The sequence below is a fragment of the Dasypus novemcinctus genome, chromosome 9 (assembly GCF_030445035.2).
Source record: "Dasypus novemcinctus isolate mDasNov1 chromosome 9, mDasNov1.1.hap2, whole genome shotgun sequence".
NCBI lineage: Eukaryota > Metazoa > Chordata > Mammalia > Cingulata > Dasypodidae > Dasypus > Dasypus novemcinctus.
Window position 1 is genome coordinate 110,238,806 of NC_080681.1, and position 21,677 is coordinate 110,260,482.

Consider the following 21,677-nt stretch of genomic DNA (forward strand, 5'->3'; position numbering starts at 1 on the left):
GAGGAAAAGACTGAAGCGTCTGAAAAGCCTAAAAGAAAAGCCTAAAAGAGACCAATAATGCTTTAAATCTATACCAGGATTACAGGATGATGCAAAACTACGTATCTGCAATTTAGGTAATTATCATTCAGTACATCTATTCCTCAATTCTACCCAACAAATAGGAAATAACTGGGCATTTTAAATTAATTAGCCGGGAAGCGGATTTGACCCAATGGATAGGGCATCCGCCTTCCACATGGGAGGTCCATAGTTCAAACCTCGGGCCTCCTTGACCTGTGTGGAGCTGGCCCATGTGCAGTGCTGATGCGTGCAAGGAGTGCCGTGCCACACAGGGGTGTCCCCCATGTAGGGGAGCCCTACGCATAAGCAGTGCACCCCATAAGGAGAGGTGCCCAGTGCAAAATATCAAAGTGCAGCCTGCCCAAAAATGGCGCCGCACACATGGAGAGCTGACACAGCAAGATGACGCAACAAAAAAGAAACACAGAGTCCAGGTGCCGCTGATAAGGATAGAAGCGGTCACAGAAGAACACACAGCGAATGGACACAGAGAGCAGACAAATGGGGGGGGGGGGGAAGGGAGAGAAATAAATAAAAATAAATAAGTCTTTAAAAATAAATAAATAAATAAAAATAAAGTCATTAGCCAAGTGGGCTGATATACAGGAGATGGGGACCTGGAAAACCCAAAACAAGTAAATACAAAACTCTGAATGCCAGGTTCACAGTCTCAAAGTCAATTCCTTTGACTTTTTTGGCATCAGAAAGTTCTTTAAGATGGCCTGACAGCAAATCCCCCAATAGACTGCACCAAATTCTTGCTTAGACATTCTGGCTGTGGAGTTCAGTTTGGGACCTAAATCACTCAAATAACCTGTCTCTCCTGACCTACCTCATGTGTCCCCAAACCAACTTTTACCAGTACTCTATAGCTTGGCTGGATTCCCACCTTGTAGTATGGCTTCTAGTATGGCTTATTGGCCTAGCCAGAAGCAAAATCTGATATCTAAGTAGCATTAATTATAAGCAAACTTAGAAGAGAGTCTTAGTATACAATCCATGGTATTTGCATGTTTTATTACTACACACCAATAAAATTTGTTTTAAAAAAAAAGAAGAAAGTCCTAATTATTCCATATTAACACTGTGAAAATTTAACTTAAGCAGCACAAGAGAAAGGTCTCTCAGGGCCAGATAAGACAAAGCTTTAGAGAAGTGGCAATATTTCCATGCATATTTTCTTTGATACTCACTTGGGAGGGCACAAGACTTCTTCAAGAAATTCTTCAATCTTATTTACATCCGTTTTGACTTCATTGTTGAAAGTTATAAATGGTGGGTGGGTCCCGGGAGCCAAGTTCTGCAGGTCTGCAGGCTTCCTGTTAGGAAAAACAGTGGTCAAAATATGATTATTTTTTACTCTAAGAAGGCAACAATACCTTAAATTCTGAGTAGTTCTAAATTTTAAAATACATAAAAATGAACAAGGAATAGAACGTTTTCCACTTAGTATGACAGTTGCAATTTAATACTCTAATAAGAAACAAGCCTCCACAAAGCACGTAATTTATGTTAAGAAAATTGAGTTTTAATTTTAACCAAAAGAGAATCCTTCATTCTAATTCCAAATTTAACTAAGGTGCTTAACAGAAATATTAATAGAGTAAAAAGAAAACAAAAGACTTGAGAAAGCCTCTGGGCTCAACTCTGGCACCAACTCACTGTGTAGAGATAAATATGCCAAAATTTTTCCAGGCTTTCATATTTTTGTAAAAAAAAAAAGGGGAGGGGGAGATGAATAGCTGATTACAATAGAAAAATTACAAATTCTGATGCTACCACTTTTCCATTTTCCTGGAAGCCCAGATTCATTGGGGGGGGGGAAGATCACCAGGTTAGACTATCTAATATTGAAATTATTTCAATAAATATACAGTGCCATGCAGAGGTAAAAGGCAAAATAGACTGGCAGAAGTAAGCAGCTGTTTTCTAACTTTCTTTAATTGGCACAAAAGCCTTCTGCCAGGCCCTGGTTTCAAGCAGTAAACCACCTTTAATTACTTTATTCCTGAGGAAATCAAATCCCTGACTATCTCTGCCTGCTTTGGAACCAGAGTACACATCAGATTTATGGTTTCTGTCCTATTCCCTGGATTTCTATTCCATATCTAGCCCATAGAGATATTTATCTTATTTTTGAATTGGGCTTCCTTCCTTTTTTAAGGACTACAAACGCACAGAATTTGAATAAAATAAAGGATATCTATAAGTTTATCATGAAGGTAAATACTTTGTCATTAAAAAGAATTTTCAAACACTAAACTCAGTTTTACAGCCCAGCTTTATTAATTTCTCCAGTGTCATTCATTCTTTTCTTTCCTTCCTTCCTTCCTCTCAAATTAGGTTTGGACAGTGCTTTTTATATATTATATATATATATATATATACACATATTTTTTCTTAATATTTGTTTTTTATTTATTTCTCCTCCCTCACCCCCACCCTATTCCCCCATTGTCTGCTCTCTGTGTCCATTTGCTGTGTGTTCTTCTGTGCCTGCTTGTATTCTCATTAGGCAGGTCCAGGAACCGATTCTGGGATTTTCTGGAGTGGGAAAGAGGTGATTACTCTCTTGTGCCACCGCATCTCCCTGTTCTGCCATGTCTTCTTGTTTTCTCTCGTCTGTGTCTCTTGCTGCGTCATCTTGCTGTGCCAGCTCTCTGCTTTGGCTGACACTCCTGCACGGGGCGACATTCCCATGCAGGGTAGCATTCCTACGCAGGGCCGGCACTCTACGTGGGTCAGCTTACCCTCACCAGGAGGCCGTGGGCATCAAACCCTGGACCTCCTATATGGTAGACAAGAGCCCAACTGGGGTTGAGTCACATCCATATCCCTATCAAGACACAAAGTCTAACTTACCTGATTAGTCCAATTTTAATGTTCTAACTCAGAGCCTTCTTCCCTACCCAAATTCTAGACCATATCTCCCTCCAACACCAAAGAAGAATAAGGTATGTTTTCTATCAAACTCCATAAAAAGGAGGACTTAAAGGTAAAAATGGTATTTGGTTTCCAGCTCTGGTTTTTTGACTGAGCACTCTGTGGTCTGACAAGGTAAAGCTGTACACACAATGATGGGAATACAAGAGTAAGGTTTTCCAGACCCACGTCTGTTTAAATGAGGTAAGATTATAAGCTTCCAGTTAATTCTTTAAATCCAAATTAGAACTAATCCTTTTTAATTCTCCATTTCCTCAGTTTCTTTCCATTATTCTTTTTACTCCTTACTCCCCACCTGCCCTTCCTTGATCGCCACATGTGGCAGCATGTCCAGGACCACAGTCATCACTGGTCTTCAACTCTCCACTCACATTCTCCTCACAGACTCTCATTTGTTCCAGCTTACAATTATTTTCCTCCTCAACTCAGGAAGATCTTGAACACAATCTCCCCAAACAGTTTATGGTTTATATGCTTATTTTCCAAATCTTTTATTAATTTTAAAATTTAAAAGGTTTAAAAAAAAAAAAGAGGTACAGCAGTAACTGATCAAAGCAAGTAGGGATAATAAAATTCATAGAAAATACACAGTAGAAAGAGAACACATACTTCCCTCATGAAATTATGCCTGTAATAACTAGGAATGTTCTTTAATCTTGTTAGATTCAAATTGTGATCATCTGGAAAATAATTTGCTCATTCTAAAGTTATAAAGCATTTCCATCAATATTTTTATGACTAATAAAGTCAACTAAATGACTAAGTATAAGGTTATAATATACATCTGTCTTTCCAAAAATAATTTTTCCATGAACAGGGTGGAGTTGGGTAAAGGGGAAGAAAGGGATCAGTGCTTTAAAATGATCCATATTTAGATACAGGGCCAAGCATTATTCCTATAGTTATTATGTCTACAATTAATTATAAGTGCTTTTAAGCCCTCCAAACAAAAATATTTATTAAAGGAAGGAGAAAGATAGCATGGAAGAGAAGAAAGAACCAAAGAGCAAATAAAAGGACCTGATGACCTGATAGAAGTCCCAAATCAAATAGCTCTGCCATTCACCAGGTACATGACTAAGTAAATCACAATCTGGGTTTCCTGATCCATACTATGGGTATAAGACCTGCTTTGCCTATAAAGATCAAATCAAGCAATGTATGCCAAAGTAAATTAACCAAAATTATGCATGTGAAAAGCACTGCTACTTTCAGTATCACATTAACAAGAGTCTGACAGTTCATAACTGGTTTTCTAGCACTATCTATCTGAGTGGTAATAAGAAATCTGATTAATTTAGACATATATACAACTGAGGAAAGTGAAACCAGGCATATCATTACCAGTTGTTCATTAACATGCATGACTAATGAATAGTCAATTTGTTTCTGCTTTTTTAATACAGAGATTAAAAACAACAAACTATTTTCCATGATTAACTGTTGAGATGAAGGACACCCTATGTTAGGTCCTCAATCCAAGTGAAAGTAGATTTGACAAGAAACTTTAGTGCCTCTAAAAAAATTCAAATAAATGGACAAGTAGTGAGGTAATTCCCTTACAGCTATGTCAGGTCATCGATCAAACAGAATCTAAGATTTTTCAACTTCTAGTCATCACCTGGCACTTTGTGGCCTCAAGAGATTTTGACGCACAAAGGTTCATCGTACAGATGCGTCACAGAAACTTAACATTACAGGAACTGCAGTTTGAGATAACTGAAATTTGAATCTATGGACAAAGGCTAAAAATTTTAGGATATCTTTGGTTTGCTTCATAAAAGCCTTCGATAAATATTCAACCACTCACTCAAATTCACACATGATACTGTAGAGCATAGCAAAATCTCATGTGAAATGAGTATGGGTAACACTCCATATATAAGACTGCTTTTCTTTGAAACCAAACAAATGTACATTAATGTTACAAGATATTAATATCTGGCAAAAATACAACCAAAGCAAAATATGGACAATAGTGTTTACTAATATACTAATAATCTTCAATTAAAGGGTAGAAAAGAAAAAGGAAATATACTAAGTACAAGAAACTAGAAAAAAGGTACTACATGTTGTTTGACTCCATCTATACAAAATATAAATACATATAAACTAGAAACATGGAAACACAATAGCAGCCATGTATGGCAGGGGAAGCATAGAAAGACTGAGAGATGATTATTACGGGGTAGAACATTTTTTTTTGTTTTGTTTACTATTATTGTCATTGGAATACTGAAAATGTCCTAATAATGACTGAAGTGATGAATGTACAACTATGTGATTATACCAAATACTACTAATTGTACAATTCCAATGGATTGTACACTTTTGATGGATAGTATGCTTTATTAATAGGTATGAATAAAATTGATTTTTTTAAAAAAACCCTAATTCACACAGATCAAGAGAATGCCGTAAACTATATAAGCTAATTTAAAAAGGAGTCACAGAATCCCATTTCAGAATACTTTATACTACACTACATTTGTTGTATTCTGGCTCGAGTAATATTAAAGTCACTAAGTGAGTGAATCAAGGACTCACCAAAACACAACCCAAAATACACACATCAAGACTCCTAGTGTGGGCGGCGACTTGGCACAGTGGTTAGGGCAACCATCTACCACATGGGAGGTTCATGGTTCAAACCCCGGGCCTCCTTGACCCGTGTGGAGCTGGCCCACGCGCGCTCTGATGTGCGCAAGGAGTGCCCTGCCACGCAGGGGTGTCCCCGCATAGGGGAGCCCCACACGCAAGGAGTGCGCCCCATAAGGAGAGCCGCCCAGCACAAAAAAAAGTGCAGCCTGCCCAGGAATGGCGCTGCACACATGGAGAGCTGACACAAGATGACGCAACCAAAAGAAACACAGATTCCTGTGCCACTGATGACACCAGAAGCGGACAAAGACGCAGCAAATAGGCACAGAGAACAGACAACCGGAGTGGGAGAGGGAAGGGGAGAGAAAGAAATAAATAAATCTTTAAAAAAAAAAAAAAAAGACTCCTAGTGTTTTGTTTATTTGTCCCAGTTCAAGCAATTCAGAGACTTTATTTTTATTAAATTTGTTACATTGATAATCTTTGTATACTTTAATATCAATTTGTGGATCAATCATTTTAAGCAAAATGACACCCACAAAAAGTCTTCAAATATAGCTTCTATAATTCTAATTCAGTTCCTAGTGGCCTCAACAGTATTTATCATCTCTGATCATTTTGAAAAAGAACATAAAGAAACGTGGCACTGAAGTTCTCTCTCGTGTGTACATAACACAATTGCAAATGCATTCATGGAACACATTTATCTTGAATTTTAGGACTATTTCAACAGGGGGCTCATGTAACTCAAATGAACCTTACAAAGGGTCTGTACTTTCCTGACCAGCCAGCAGCAGGAAACAGTTTCTCTAAAAAGGCTGGCCTGTTTCGCTCCATTTAGTCTCTCTGTATATGTCATCCATGCTGCTATTACGAGGATCTACCTGGAAATCAAACTGATTTCTCAACAGGCTGAAGACTTTCAGATGGGTAGAATTACAGAGACATGATACGGAAAGTAAAACTATCTGAACAATCTGATTGGAAGTGAGATTTTGTTCAGAGTTTATAATGGCTAAAATGCAGAAATATCAGTTTCAGGGTTCCATTGTAAAACATTATAAAATTGTTCAAGTATCATGATGATCTTCCAAAACTTTATGATAGCATAAAATTTGTCTGACTCAAATTGGGTCTGACTCACACAGTAAGTTACAAATGGTATATTTACATTTGAAGAGGAAGAGAATCATTAGTGACAATGCAAAAGATATTTAAGGTGGGAATGGGAGAATGAAAACATATTTCTCAGACTTTTTTTAAAGTGGTCTTCTCCAACTTATTTCCCTCAGAGAAAATACCATGAAGAAGGGATTTTACTCAGTGGTGATATAGCATAATATTGCTTTAACAGAAAAAGCTATTTTTTCCCAATTATTTCTATCCCTATTTCTCAAAACCAAAGAAGTTTATTCCAACAAATATGTATCACCATATGACCACAATAAGCCATATCCCAGTCAGTGTCTCAGCATGTCTGTCCTTCTGCCTCTCGTTCTCCTTAAAGTTCAAGTATGATGTTCTTTCTCTTCTCCTTGCCCATCTCTCAGGTTCATCTGTGGCACCAACAGATTTAACTAAGATCTAACAGTAAGGAGTACACAGTAGACACTGAAGAAATCTGAGTATTCCCTTCCTTTTTCCTAAGTTTAAATATGAAGAAACTGACCCAAGTTGATGAAGCAGCTTTCCCAAAAGCCCAGTGAATCAGTGACAGGGCTATCTCCACACAGCACAGGTTTCTGCTCCTGGTACTTTCTACCTTGGGTGAGCCCCATTAGATAATGTGTGATAACATCTTTAACTATGCACCGAATTTTAATATTTTCATTTCTACTTATTGAAGCTCTTGTTAAAATGGCAGCTGATATAAATTTAAATGCCTTCTGAAGCCTGGGCACTTTTTAATCTAAAAAAGTTATTAAATAAAATTGCAGCATGAACAGAAAATTAGGTTTAGAAATGACTCCCACAAAAGCCATTAAGGCTGCAATGGAAGGCAAGTAATGGGAGATTGTTCAAAATCTCACATAGCCAGCACAATTATTAATTCCAATTGAGATTCAAAGAGAACATATCACAGAGTGCCAGAACTAGAAACAGGTTTGTTCCTATGGATGAAATTTCATATAACTATCATTTTTCAGAGCAAAAAGTAGACTGCTGAATAGCTCTCAGCAGCATTTTATTGCTCTCCACTGGTTTGTTCTTGGATCAGTACTTTTCACTGGGTTACTAGGCAATTATCAGGAAAAGCAGAAAAATAAGCACCATAGGCCTTTTCTCCACCACTGCTTTCTAAAAACAGTCATATTTAATGGTTTAAAATTAAGAATATATTATGAAAGGTACTTTTTACTACAGGATGTTTTATTCTTCTATGGCTTTATTTTACACTAGTTTTTGAGTGAATGTTCACCCTCTTTTTGGGGTACCTTCTCGTTGATATCTTGTTCAAGACTGTATATTTTTATATTTAAGTATATAAAATCATAGAAAAAGCCTGGGAGGATAAATAACAAGCCTAAAAGCAGTTATCTCTGTGAAGGGGCAATTGATGACCACAGGAGAAAGAGTCTCATTACCACATACACTTGTATATTTTCAATTGTCCTAAGTATTTTTTAGATGTACTGGAGACCTAAAATTTTTTATGAGAAACTAAAAATACAGGCTCCAATTTTAAAGGTTCTCTACTATTGGTTTTACACAAAGCCCAACGAAATAAACACATTTCTTTGAGTGGCAATATTTTCTAGTTATGGGGACTTGCGCACTTCATACCTACTCCCCATGTGTCACTTTTTACATGTTGAGTACGTTACCCTTAAACATCTACAAATCCTCAAATATCCACCAGTTTACAAGAACAATACCTTAAAAAGTTTGTAAATGAAAAATAAAATAAGAGACAACTTTGGAGTAACCTTAGTAAGCTCACTTCCTTTTTTGAACTACAGATTCCCATTCTTTGAAGCGCTATTGCTGGTATGAACCACAATTAAGCCCTGTTTTGAGCTGTTTGTTCAAAGGCGGCTTTTTCAGAGCATGGCAGTCAACTCACTTGCTCCAAGCCAAAAATGGAATAGGAGAAATCCATGTATTTAAGGACACTGTAAGGGTGTGTGCCTGACGGCACTGTCTATTTTTAGGGGTTATATTGAGAGACTTCCTTTGTGAATGTATGTAGGAAACAAACAGTAATAAAAGGGTAACTACTTGAATTATTTCATTTTTACCACAGTTCTGTCCAACATAAACTAGATAATGTCCTTCTAAGAGCTTAGGTTTTAACTCTTATTATCCCCAAAGGCTTATCTCTATATTCATTCCAAAAGGGTTCCTGGAAGACTTAATGGCTCATGTTCAATAAATACATTTTAAGCCTGCAAAATCACAAGTACGTGGCAATGGCAGTAAAGAAAGAATAAATTTTAAGAATATGACTAAGACTGTAGAGCATGCCAACCTAGAACTAAGAATGAGATTACAAGTCTCAGGTAACTCTCAGTATGTGATACCCACAGAAAGAAACAGATGTGAGTTTTGCCACCCATCGTTAACGGGCTGTCAGTGCTGTCTCCCTGCATACAACATGGTTTGCTGTTTGTTTGTTTTTTAATATATCAAGTCATAAACAGCAAACCATGTTGTGGCATTTGGGACAAGAGGAACAGATTCCCATAGCCAAATACCCGATATTCTGTTGGAACAAACATTCTTAACCCTTGATTTAAATCTTTTCTTTTTATTTTGGAAGTAGGACTTCTTCACATCTGAGACCTATTTGCTAAGGGAGAGTAGAAGCTCTTCTCAGGGCTTTCCACTCCCGTCTACGGAAAGAATGCTAGAAATAACTCTTCAACTAATAAGAACAATTATAGGGCCATGGATAATTGTTCTTTTACTATTACATTTAACCAAATATGATTAAAATTGTGATACAGAAAACTCCAGTTATTCTCTGAGAAGCAGATTAAATGAAATAGACCAGAACAGTATTCAGTCTCTTAAAATTCCATTCTTGTCTTTAAGGATCAAGGTTATAAAAGCTACATGCTAGCACATCTGAGATTTTTTTAAAAAGCTGTCTGCTTAGAAAGTTCTGCATAGCTCCATGTTTACATTGGAAAGCTCAAAGATGTAAACTGCATTCATACTAAAACCTGCTTTCAGTGCTGCTCATGAAATTTAACGTGAACATACAAGAAGTTCCTAAAAGAACTAAGTGGCCACATGCAATTTACTGACAATGTGAGTTCACGTAATACTTAGGTTTATCCATAAATCAGCTGAACCTTAATACAATATATTTCCTTTAATGAACATATGCAATCAAAGGAAGGGGTGGGGAAAGGTTCAAAGTGAAAAGACAATAAAGTATACACTCTCAATTTAAATTGATCCCAAACTGCAATGTTGTCTTACCTTTTCAGGTCAACAGTCGTGACACTAAATACGACTCCTTTTAGCCAAAGAATCATGAAGAGCCTCTGGGAGAAGGGGCAGTTTCCTATGCTTTCACCATCACTGCCAGCCTGAAAAACAGAAGTAAATGTTAAAAAGTAAGGTCATATTGATAATACTCAAAATGTGAGACCTCTTCCTCAATTTTAATCAAGGATACAAGACAAGAAAAGTTGCATCGTGGAAGGAAGGATAAAAACCAGATCCTTATTACTATACACTCTTTCCTTTGCCTCTTTCCCTTCTTAGAAATGGTCAGTCAACTACAGCACTGTCCAAAGAATCTGTTGCAATGAGGGAAATGTTCTATATTTGTTCTGTCCAATACAATATCTACTAGTGATACATGCCTATTGAGAATTGGAAATGTGGCTAGTATGAACTGAATTTTTCATTTTATTGTTTCAATTATTTTAAATTTAAATAGCTACATGTGGCTAATAGCTACCATACTGAATAGCACAGGTCTATCCAATCCCTAGAAGGCACATATAGCCTTGCTTCAGGACAAAGACAGTCTCTCATGGATTTTATGAAATTTAAAAGACATTTCTCGTATGAGACAGTATTGTTTATATGGCAACATAAAAAGAGAAACCTGTAGGTGTGCCTGTCTCCAAAGAGTTAAATAACCACCAATACCACCTTTCCATTTTAAAAAAATATATATTCTTTATAAGTATCCTATTACATGTTTCACACATTCCTTCAGGGAGTAAGAAAATAACAAGATATCTTTATGATAGTTACTTATAATCCTACTTAATTAATGGACAGTTGACTCCCCTAAACCATGAGGTAGAACTTAACTGAAAAATCATAGTGGAACAAATCTTTAATTATATATGCCTCAAGATTTAAAAGGAAGGAGGAACCGATTTGCAGCCCTCTATCAAGCTGTGAACGAAATGTAAACACTAAAGCTTTGGGGGTGAGAGGGGGAGAAGGAAGGAAGAAGGAAAAGGAGGAAAAAGAGAGAGCTAGCATGCTAGGAAAGAGTGCTGTGTCACTTAGTAGGTATTAATATCGGCACTCTTCACCATGACATCTACTCAGAGAAAAGCAAGAAAACCCTTCAAGAAGTCATTCAAAGATAAGATGTTGGTGAAGTACTGTTTATCCTCCTAAAGAAACTCTAAAATTTCAAAGGTATTTCGGTAAAATCCTACATCAATAAATTCATTAATTCCTAAACTAATGGGGGGGTCCTAAAACATTAAAAAAAAAATGGGTATAACAAAGATCCCAGAATCCTACCCTAATCAGATAGCATGGGACAATTATAATTGAGCTCCATTTAAGGAAAAAATAGGAACATTCTTTATTAGTGACAAAATATACACAGAATTAAGGTCAGAGTGAATGGATCAGATTAAATCCCAATATTACAACTTGTACAAAAACTTACTTCCTGAAGAAGGCCTCAAAGCAACTAGTTTGAAAACGTTATTATGATTAAGAATAACCTAGGGAAATCTTCAACAAAATAAAAGCAATCAAAATCCAACAGCAAATTAAAATAAGTATACATCTTAATCAAGTAGAATTTATTCAAGGTATGCAAGGGTGTGTCAATATAAGAAAATCAATTAATGCAATATGCCACATTAATAAAACAAAGGGAAAAAAAACACATGATGATCTCAACTGACACAAAAAAGCATTTGACAAAACCAGCATCCTTTCTTGAGAAAAACACTAGGAAAGAAGAAATAGAAGGAAAATTCCTCAATATGATTAAGGGCATATATAAAAAACACACAACTAATTTCATACTCAATGGTGAAAGATCGAAAGATTTCCCTCTAAGATCAGGAACAAGACAAGGATGCCTAATGTCACCACTGTTATTCAACACTGTTCTGAAAGTTTTAGCCAGAGCAATCAGGCAAGAAAAAGAAATAAAGTGCAACCAAATTGGAAAGGAAGAAGTAAAAATCTTTCCCTATTTGCAATTGTCATGATCCTATATATAGAAAATCCTGAAAAATCCACAAAGCTACTAGAGCTACCAGAAGAATCAAATATATAGTAATAAATTTAAACAAGATGTAAAGGACTTGTACATGGAAAACTACACAATATTACTAAAAGAAAGCACAGAAGACCTAATTAAATGGAAGGAAACTGTGTTCATTGATTGGAAGACTAAATATTGTTAAGATGTCTATTCTACTCAAAGTAATTCACAGATTTAACACAATCCCAATCAATAGTTCAACAGCCTTATCTGCAGAAATGGAGGACAGTCATCAAGTGTATAAGGAAGGATAAGGGGCCCCAAATAGCCAAAGTCATCTTGAAAAAGAAGAATCAAGTTGGGGGACTCACATTTTCTGATTTTAAAACTCATTACAAAGGGAAGCAGATGTGCTCCAGCAGTTGGGCCCCCACCTACCACATGAGAGGTCCCAAGTTCAGTTCCTAGTGCCTCCTAAAGAGAACAAGCAAGACAGCAAGCTGATGCACCGGCCTGGCAGAATGGGCTGGTGTGACAAGCTGGTGCAGCATGATGAAAAAACACGAGAGACACAACAAACAGGAAGCAGATGTGGCTCAAATAATTAGGTGCCTCCCTCCCACATGGGAGGTCCGGGTTTCAGTTCACAGTGCCTCCTAAGAAAAAAAAAAGCAAGACAACTAGCAGACAGCAAGCGCAAACAATGGGGGTGGTGGTGCAGGGAGAAATAAATAAAATAAAACCTTAAAAAAAAACTTATTACACAGCCACAGTAATCAACAGCATTAAAAAACAAACAAACAACAAAAAAAAAACCAGCATGGTACTGGCACAAGGACATAGACCAATGGAATCAAAATGAGTTCAGAAATGAACCCTCATACATAAGGCCAACTGATTTTCAACAAAGATGCCAAGTCTACTCAATTGGGAAAGAACAGTCTCTTCAACTAATGGTGCTGGGAAAACTAGCTATCCATGGGCAAAAGAATGTAGGTGGGGAACTGCAGCTCAATAAGCTGGGCTCCTGTCTACCATATGGGAGGCCCTGGGTTCTCATCCCGGGGCCTCCTTGTGAAGGCAGGCTCACCCGCAAGCTGCAGAGAGCCTCCAGCCCGCAAGTGCCACAGAGAGCTGACTCAGCAAGGTGACGCAACATAAAAAGGGAGACAAGCAAAAACACACAAGAACGCACAATGAAAGATGAGAGCACACAAGAAAGATGAGAGGACACTGATAACACAGAGAGCAGACAGCAGCAAAAAGCCAAAAGGGGGGGATAAAAAAAAAAAAAGAATGTAGGTGGACCTCTACTTCAAATCTAACACAAAAATGAACTCAAAATGGGTCAAAGACTCTAGAACATAAGGAAGCAACTTCAAGACTTGTGTTAGGCAGTGCTTTCTTAAGACCACACCAAAAGCACAGGCAACAAAAGTATAAAAATGGGACTTTATCAAAATTAAAAGCTTTTATGCATCAAAGAACTTTATGAAATTAAAAAGGTAATGTATAGTATGGGAGAAAATATTTGGAAACCACATAGCCAATAAAGGTTTTATCCAGAATATATAAAGAAATCCTACAACTCAATAAGAAAAAAGACAAACAACCCAATTGAAAAATGGGCAAATGAATTGAAAAGCATTTCTCCAAAGAAGATATACAAATAGCCAAAATGCACATGAAAATATGCTCAACCTCATTAGCCTTCAGGGAAATACAAATCAAATCCACAATGAGATATTTCACCCTCACTAAAATGGCTACTACTAAAAAATGGAAAATTACAAGTGTTAGAGAGGATGTGGAGAAATAGGATCACTCATTCATTACTAGAGGGAATGCAAAATGGTGCAGCTGCTATGAAAGACAGTTCAGCAATTCCTGAGAAAGTTAAATATAGAATTACCCTATGACCTGGCAATCCCACTTCTAGATATATACATCAAAGAATTGAAAGCAGGGACTTGAACAGATATTTGCACACCAGTGTTTATAGCACTTATTCACAATTATTCACAATTGCCAAAATATGATGCAACCCAAGTATCCATCACTGATAAGTAGATAAACAAAATGTGACAAATACATACAATGGAATATTATTCAGTTATCTTCTGATATATGAGACAACATGGATGAACCTTAAAGACATCATGTTGAGTGAAGTAGTCAAGACACAAAAGGACAAATACTGTATGATCTCACTGATCAAAAAAACATTAAAATAAGCAATTTCATAGAATCATAAACTAGAATACAAGCTACCCAGGGCCAAAGTTGGGGTAGAGAATGGGGAGTTAATGCTTAAATGGTATAGAATTCTGTTTGGGGCGATGGAAAAGTTTTGGTAATGGATGGTGGCGATGGTAAGGACAAATGTCAATGTCATTAACTCCACTGAATTAGATATTCAAAAGTAGTAAGGAAATAAAAAAGCAAGACTTTAAAACACTCTGAATCCTAATGTAATCTGTGGACTATAGTTAATAGGACAATTATAATAATATTCTTTCATCAATTTTAACAAAGCTACTGCACTGATGCAAAGTGTTAATAAAGGGAATATGTGCATGGGGGAGTGGCAAATGGGAATTCTGTATTTTCTCCATGGTAAAATTAGCTGTTGGTTTTTCATATATGTCCTTCATCATGTTGAGGAAATTCCTTCTACTTCCAGCTTTCCAGTGTTTTTAGCAAGAAGGGATTCTGGTTTTGCCAAATGTCTTTTCTGTGTCAGTTGAGATGGTCACGTGGTTTTTTTCTTCCTTTGTTCTATTAATGTGGCATATTGCCTTCGTTGATTTTCTTATGTTGAGGATTTTTGCATCCATATTTATAAGGGATATGTCTAATTTTCTTTTCTTGTGGCATCTTCATCTGGCATGGCTTTTAGGGTGATACTGGTCTCACAGAATGAGTTAGAAGTATTTCCTCCTTCTCAATTTTTTAGAACAGTAGGACTGATGTTAATTCTCCTTGGAATGTTTGGTGAAATACACCAGTGAAGCCATCTGCTCCTGAGCTTTTCTTTGTCGTAAGGTTTCTGATTACTAGTTCAATCTCTTTACTTTGTTATTCTGTGAGATCTTTCTATTTCTTCTTGAGTCAGTTTAAGTAGTTTTCACATCTAGAAATTTGTCCATTTCATCTAGGTAATCTAATTTGTTGGCATATAGTTTTTCATAGTAGTCTCTTATAACCTTTTTTTTTTTTTATTTCTGTGGGGTCGATAGTAATATCCCCCCTTTCATTTATGATTTTAGTTATCAGTGTCCTCTCATCTTTCTTCATGAGTCTTCCTCAAGATTGATTGATTTTATAGATCTTTTTGAAGAAAACCAACATTTGGTTTCATTGATTCTCCCAATTGATTTTATTCTCTATTTCATTTCTTTCAACTTTTCATTTGCTTCCTTCTGCTAACTTTGTTTGTACCTCTTTTTCTAGATCCTCCAGTTGTGAGATTAGTTGTCTAATCTGAGATTTTTTTTAATAAACATTCAGAGCTATAATACCCTTCTCAGCACTACTTTTGCTCCATTTGTAAGTTTTGGTATGGTGTGGTCTCATTTTAATTTGCTTCAAGAAATTTACCAATTTCCATTGTAATTTCTTCTTTGAACCTTTGGGTAAGAGTGTATTGTTTAATTTCCACATATTTGTGAATTTTCCAGTTCTCTCCATTACTGATTCCTAGCTTCATTCCTTTGTAATCAGAGAAAATACATGATTTCAATATTTTTTAAATTTATTGAGACCTGTTTTTATGACCTAAAATATGGTATACCCTGGAAACTGATCCATGGGCACTAGAGAATATGTATTCTACAGCTGTTGGGTAAAGTGTTTTATATATTCTGTTAGATCTATTTGGTTTATAATACCTTGAAATCTTCTATTTCCTTACTGACCTTCTGCCTAGATGTTCTACCCATTATTGAAAGTGGCCTATTAATGTCTCCTACTATTAATGTAGAACACTCTATTTCACCTTCTAATCTGTCATAGTTGCTTCACATATTTTGAGAGTCTGTCATTAGATGCATATATAATTGTTATGTCTTCTCATTGACTTGACCTCTTTTATCAATATATAGTGACCTTCTTTGTGCCTTGTAACAGTTTTTTACTCTTTTATCTGATATTAGTATAGCAACTCTACCTCTCTTTTAGTTACTACCTGCATGGTGTATTTTTTTCCATCCTTTCACTTTCAACTTGCTTGTATATTTGAATTTAAGGTAAGTCTCTTTATAAATAATATATAGTTGGATTATGCTTTTTTATCCAGTCTGCCAATCACTACTTTTTGACTGGAGAGTTTAATTCATTTGCATATAAAGTAACCACTGATAATACATTACTTTCTTCTGCCATTTTGCTATTTGGCCTTTGTATGTTCTCAATTCTTTCATTAATGTCTAATTTATTTAATTTTTGTAGTATACCATTTTTAATCCCTACTCATTTCTTTCTGTACATATTTTTCAGATATTTTCTTTGTGGTTACCATGGGGCTTAAATTTAACATCCTAAATATACAGCATATATCAACACTGTTCCTCCATTCCCACACTTTTTTGTTACAAATTACATCTTTATATTTTGTATGCCAAAAGCAACAGATTTATCATTACTTTTTATGCACTTGCATTTAAGAAACTATAAGAAGTAAAAGGTGGAATTACAGACCAAAGAATACAATACAACAGTATTAACATTTTATAATTACCCATAAGGTTACTTTCACTGGAGATCTTAATTTCTTTATGATGCTTCATAATGTCCTTTCCTTTTAGTTTGAAAAACTTACTTTAACATTCTTGTAGGGTAGGTCTAGTGATGACAAACTCCCTCAGCTTTTGTTTATCTGAGAATATCTTACTGTCTCATTTTTAAAAGACAGAATTTCCAAATACAAAATTCTTTTTTGGCAATTGCTTTCTTTTATCACTTTAACTATTTCATATCACTGCCTTCTTGCCTCCATGGTTTCTGATGAAAAATTGGCAATTAACCTTTTGGGGGCTCCCTTGCACACTACATGTTGCTTTTCCCTGCAGTTTTCAGAATTTTCTCCTGGTCCTTAGGATTCAATAGTTTAACTACTATGTGTCTAGTCATGTTCTCTCTAAGTTTATCTTGTTTTTGATTCACTAGGATTCTTGAAGTGTTTGGTCATGACTTTTTTTTTTTAATTTTGTAAGTGTTCTGTCATTATTTCCTTGAATATTCCTTCTGTCCCTTTCTCTCTTCTCCTTCTGGGACTCCCATAATGCATACATTGTTACACTTGAAGGTATCCCACAGGTTTCTTAGGCTCTGTTCACTTTTTTCCTTTTTTCTTCCGAATCTCAGCCTAAATAATTTCAATTGGCTTGTCGTCAGGTTCATAGATCCTTTTTTCTGCCAGCTCCAATATACTGTTGAAAGTCTCTATGTAATTTTTTTCATTTTAGTTACTGTGGTCTTCAACTCCAGTAATTCTGTTTGATTCTTTATAAAATGTCTATCTCTTTATTAAGATTCTTATATTGATCATTCATTGTTTTCCAGATTATCCTTTAGTTCTTTCTCTATATTTTCCTTGGTGTCATTAAACATACTGAAGATGATTTTTTAAAAATCTTTGTCAGGTATGTTCAAAGTCTAGTCTTCTTTGTTGATGGTTTCTGCATTTTATCTTGTTCCTTTAAGTTGGGTCGTTTCCTTTTTCTTCATTTGTCTTTTTCCTGTAATCTTTTGCTGGACACTGTACAGCTTAACATTTAGTGTGTTAACTCTGGGATTTAGTCTCTGAGCTGTCCTTACACCCAGCTAGCAATATGACAGAGATTTCCTTGAGTGCCAGGAGCTAACAGAACAAACAGACCGATGCAAAAAACACCTTTCACAGACTTTGCAAATTTGGTTCTGCATTGTCTGGTACTCTCCCTTCAGAGTTTAGTCCTACAATTAAGAAAATGAAAGTGAAATGTAGGGTTCTCTCCATCTTTCTAAACTTGAGTCTTGTCCTGGCCTGGGGCTCACTGTAGCCTTAGAAATCCCTTTTTACAGGAATCAAATGCCACTCCTTCCTTCTGGGTGCTCTATTACATGTCTTAAAGCTGGTAACCCTCTGTCCCAGACTGCTTTGACGTAATTTTTCACATTGTGTTGGCTGTCTGCAAGATGCTTCTGCCTACAGGGCAAGTTCTAAGAGCAGAAGCCAGAGACAAGAGCCTTGTTCAGTCTTTCAGACCACATCAACATAGAGGCACCGCAGTATGTACTTGGTAAGAGTTATTCTGCTCCCTCCAGAACAGGGCGAGTAACCCATGATGGGAATGTAGACCAGCTCTGGGGAAGGAGTGGGAGAAAGGCTAGCAAGGGTACCACAAGCTTCTAACATTTTTAAAGCTGCATTTGCTTGATTTGGCACTCACCAAATTACTGCAACACTGTTTTCCAGAGCTTTGAGGAAGATGGCCCTGGCACTTTTGCTAGTTGTTCAAAGATTCTGTGGGCGAACAACAGCCTGGAGCAATCACATTGGTTGGCCATTAAGTGCCTAAGGCTGAAACTTAACATAGGAAGAGGGCAGAGCCAAGAGAATCAAAGAAATACCCTCCTACTAGATTTATTTTGTTGGTTAAGTTTCCTTAGTAGTTAAAGCCAATTTGAGATGGGATTTTCTGCTATTTGCAGATATAAGTATCTGAATCAATATTGCCATTTATCTTTAATTAAGAGTAGGAGGGAAAATAAAAATATTTAAGTGTGATAAGGATTGAAAAAAGAAAACTATATATAAGGAAAAACAGCAGCCATTCCAGGGTTCTAGTTTGTTTGCAGTTAATTCTATTTTCCTTAAATTAGACTTTGCTCTAGTTCCTCAGTTGTCTAGGTAGCATTTGCCACTAAAGTTCAAGTTCAAGCTACATACTCTTTCCTCTGTCATAATAGCTTACAGAACACCTCCTCACCTAGAACCAATTATTTTGCTCAACATTTCATACATATTAACTAAGGACCTAGTTGGCACTGGAGTTGGCACTGGAGAAACAACCGTGAATGAGACAGATAAGACCTGATTCTCACAAAACAAATTTTCGTGGAAGAAACAGACAATAAATATAAGTTAAAATCTGTAAAATTCAATAATTGCCTAAAGGGAAATAAAATAAAGTACTGAGAGAGAAGATGAGAAGAAGCTAGTTTAGTTAGGGGGTCACGGAAGATCTCTTAGACCTAAGAAAATGAGAACAAACTAGCCATGCAAAAAGCCAATGGAACCGGATTGTTGAAAGTAAGAGAGGAAGTAGTATTACACAGCTGAAGAGGATGGCAGATGCCAGAATAGGAAAGACTTTCTAGCTCAAAGAAAGGAGTTTGAATTTTATGCCCACAGAAGGAAGAATTTATTCATTCACTTAACAATTATTCACCAATCACCTACTGTGTAAAAAGAAGGCATTGCACAATAGTTAACTGCAAGAACTCTGGAGGCAGACTGTCTAGTTTAATATATTAGTTCTTCTACTTAACCAACTGTTACTTAACCTCTCTGGTTAAGTGACCTTACACATAAAATAAGGAATACTACCTAGTTTGTAAGTTGTTATAAGTATTAAGTGAGTTAGTATATGAAAAGCTCTTAAAATATTACCCAGCACATGATAACTTTTCAGTAAAAAATAAGTATCAAGCAGGAAATATATTCCTGATTTCATGGATGTTTCCACTGGAAGGTGGAAGGGAATGCTAGAGAATGGGGTAAGAGGATACCACTGAAGGATTTTGGTGGGGCCATCAGGGCAAAATCATTTCCATTTTAAGAAAATGTGAATTATGAACGGCTTGGATGTGGAAAGTGATGGGGGAAAAGCTAAATAACTCTTAGGTTTCTGGTTTGTGCTACTGGTGGAGAAGAGGAATGCCACTAGACGGGGAAAGGGCAGGACTATGTTTTTCTGGAGGACAGAAAAATCCCTTCAAAAGCTAAGAACAAACAAGCTGTAACCCCAGCACTTACATCTTGAAAATATTTCCCAGATGTGGAAGGCTACAATCCAAAATTTACTGTTTATCTCAGGATACAAGACAGAAGCATTAACTTTACATACTTCTGTACTGTTTGCCTTTTCATAATGAACATATTTTACTTTTCTTTTCTCAGATTTAAGATTATAAAATGCTCCAAATGTTTATATGTGATAATCTCATTCCTGTCCTGAAACCCTGCCAAAAAATTAAATTGCTTGGATATTACAGAATTTCTTCTGAATTCGTCATATTGTCTGAAAAATGCTGAATGCAAAGGAGTCACTCAATCTCTACTATCTGAAATATCTGAATTATAGTTGAGAAATACTCTTTCAATTATTTTTGTTCTGTTATATCTGAAGTATATGCTACAGATGAAAACAAAGACTGTAATCTGTAACTAAAGTCAAACCTGAAACGTCTCAGCCAGAATCATTTTTTAAAACAAAGTGTCAGATATACAATGACCAGACTTTCCATCTAAGCACAACAGGAACAATGAGTTCTGCTGGAATGTTTACATTCACTCATGAAAAGCCTAAAACAGGGGGAACAAAATCTATGATCTCTACAGGACAAAGTAGAAACCATAAAATTAAAACTACTAAATGACAAGAAAGAAAATCAAGGTAACCAAAAGCATAATCCATTTTCCTGTTTGGATCAACCTTGATTCTACACTTCATATGTATCAACCACAATCAATCAAAATGCAGCCAAAAGTAGCTGGACTTAAGAGTTACCATTTCTCAGTATACTTAGTACTTGCTAAGTACTATACGAAAGTGTTTGACATATATTAATCATCAAAATAACCATAAGAGGTATTGTTTTCCTCATATTTAAGACAGAAACTGAGCTTCAAAGAAGCTAAGTAATTTGCTATAAGTTACACAACTGATTACTGGCAGAACTGAGGTTTGAACTTTGTGGAGTCCATTCTGCTAACCACTATGATATAATTCTTACCCCAAGGTAAAAAATGAGATGCCGGAATGTCACCTGTTTGGTCTCACAATTCTTACAGTACAAACTATCATCTCACTTATACAGACATGATCAAGACAAACTAAGTGAAATACCTCTAATATAATATGAGTCACAACTGCTATTTTAAATTTTCTAACAGTCACATTTAAAAGGTAAAAAGAAACAGGTGAAATTAATTTTATTTAAAATATATTTTATTTAACCTAATACATCTAAAAGACTATTTTTACATGTAATCAATACCAAAAGTTAATGAGATGTTTTTCATTTTCTTCATACTATGCCTTTAAAAGTTGGTATATTTTGGGAAACGGACTTTGGCCCAGTGGTTAGGGCGTCCGTCTACCATATGGGAGGTCCGCGGTTCAAACCCCGGGCCTCCTTGACCCGTGTGGAGCTGGCCATGTGCAGTGCTGATGCACGCAAGGAGTGCCGTGCCACGCAAGGGTGTCCCCGGCGTGGGGGAGCCCCACGCGCAAGGAGTGCGCCCGTGAGGAAAGCCGCCCAGCGTGAAGGGAGGGAGCAGCCTGCCCAGGAATGGCGCCGCCCACACTTCCCTTGCAGCTGACGACAACAGAGGCGGACAAGACGACAACAGAGGCGGACAAAGAAACAAGACGCA

At 36.4% G+C, this 21,677-nt stretch overlaps 1 protein-coding gene across 1 annotated transcript in view; it reads right to left on the reverse strand.

The window, feature by feature from the left end:
* The window catches only part of CLIC4 (chloride intracellular channel 4), a 73,711-nt gene that overhangs the window by 26,047 nt on the left and 25,987 nt on the right, over positions 1 to 21,677 (reverse strand). Inside the window, exons 2-3 of the mRNA XM_058304085.2 lie at positions 10,036 to 10,145; positions 1,257 to 1,382 (exon numbers count right to left, since the gene is read on the reverse strand). Coding sequence (XP_058160068.1) covers positions 1,257 to 1,382; positions 10,036 to 10,145 — 236 coding nt within the window. The remainder of the gene's footprint in view (positions 1 to 1,256; positions 1,383 to 10,035; positions 10,146 to 21,677) is intronic.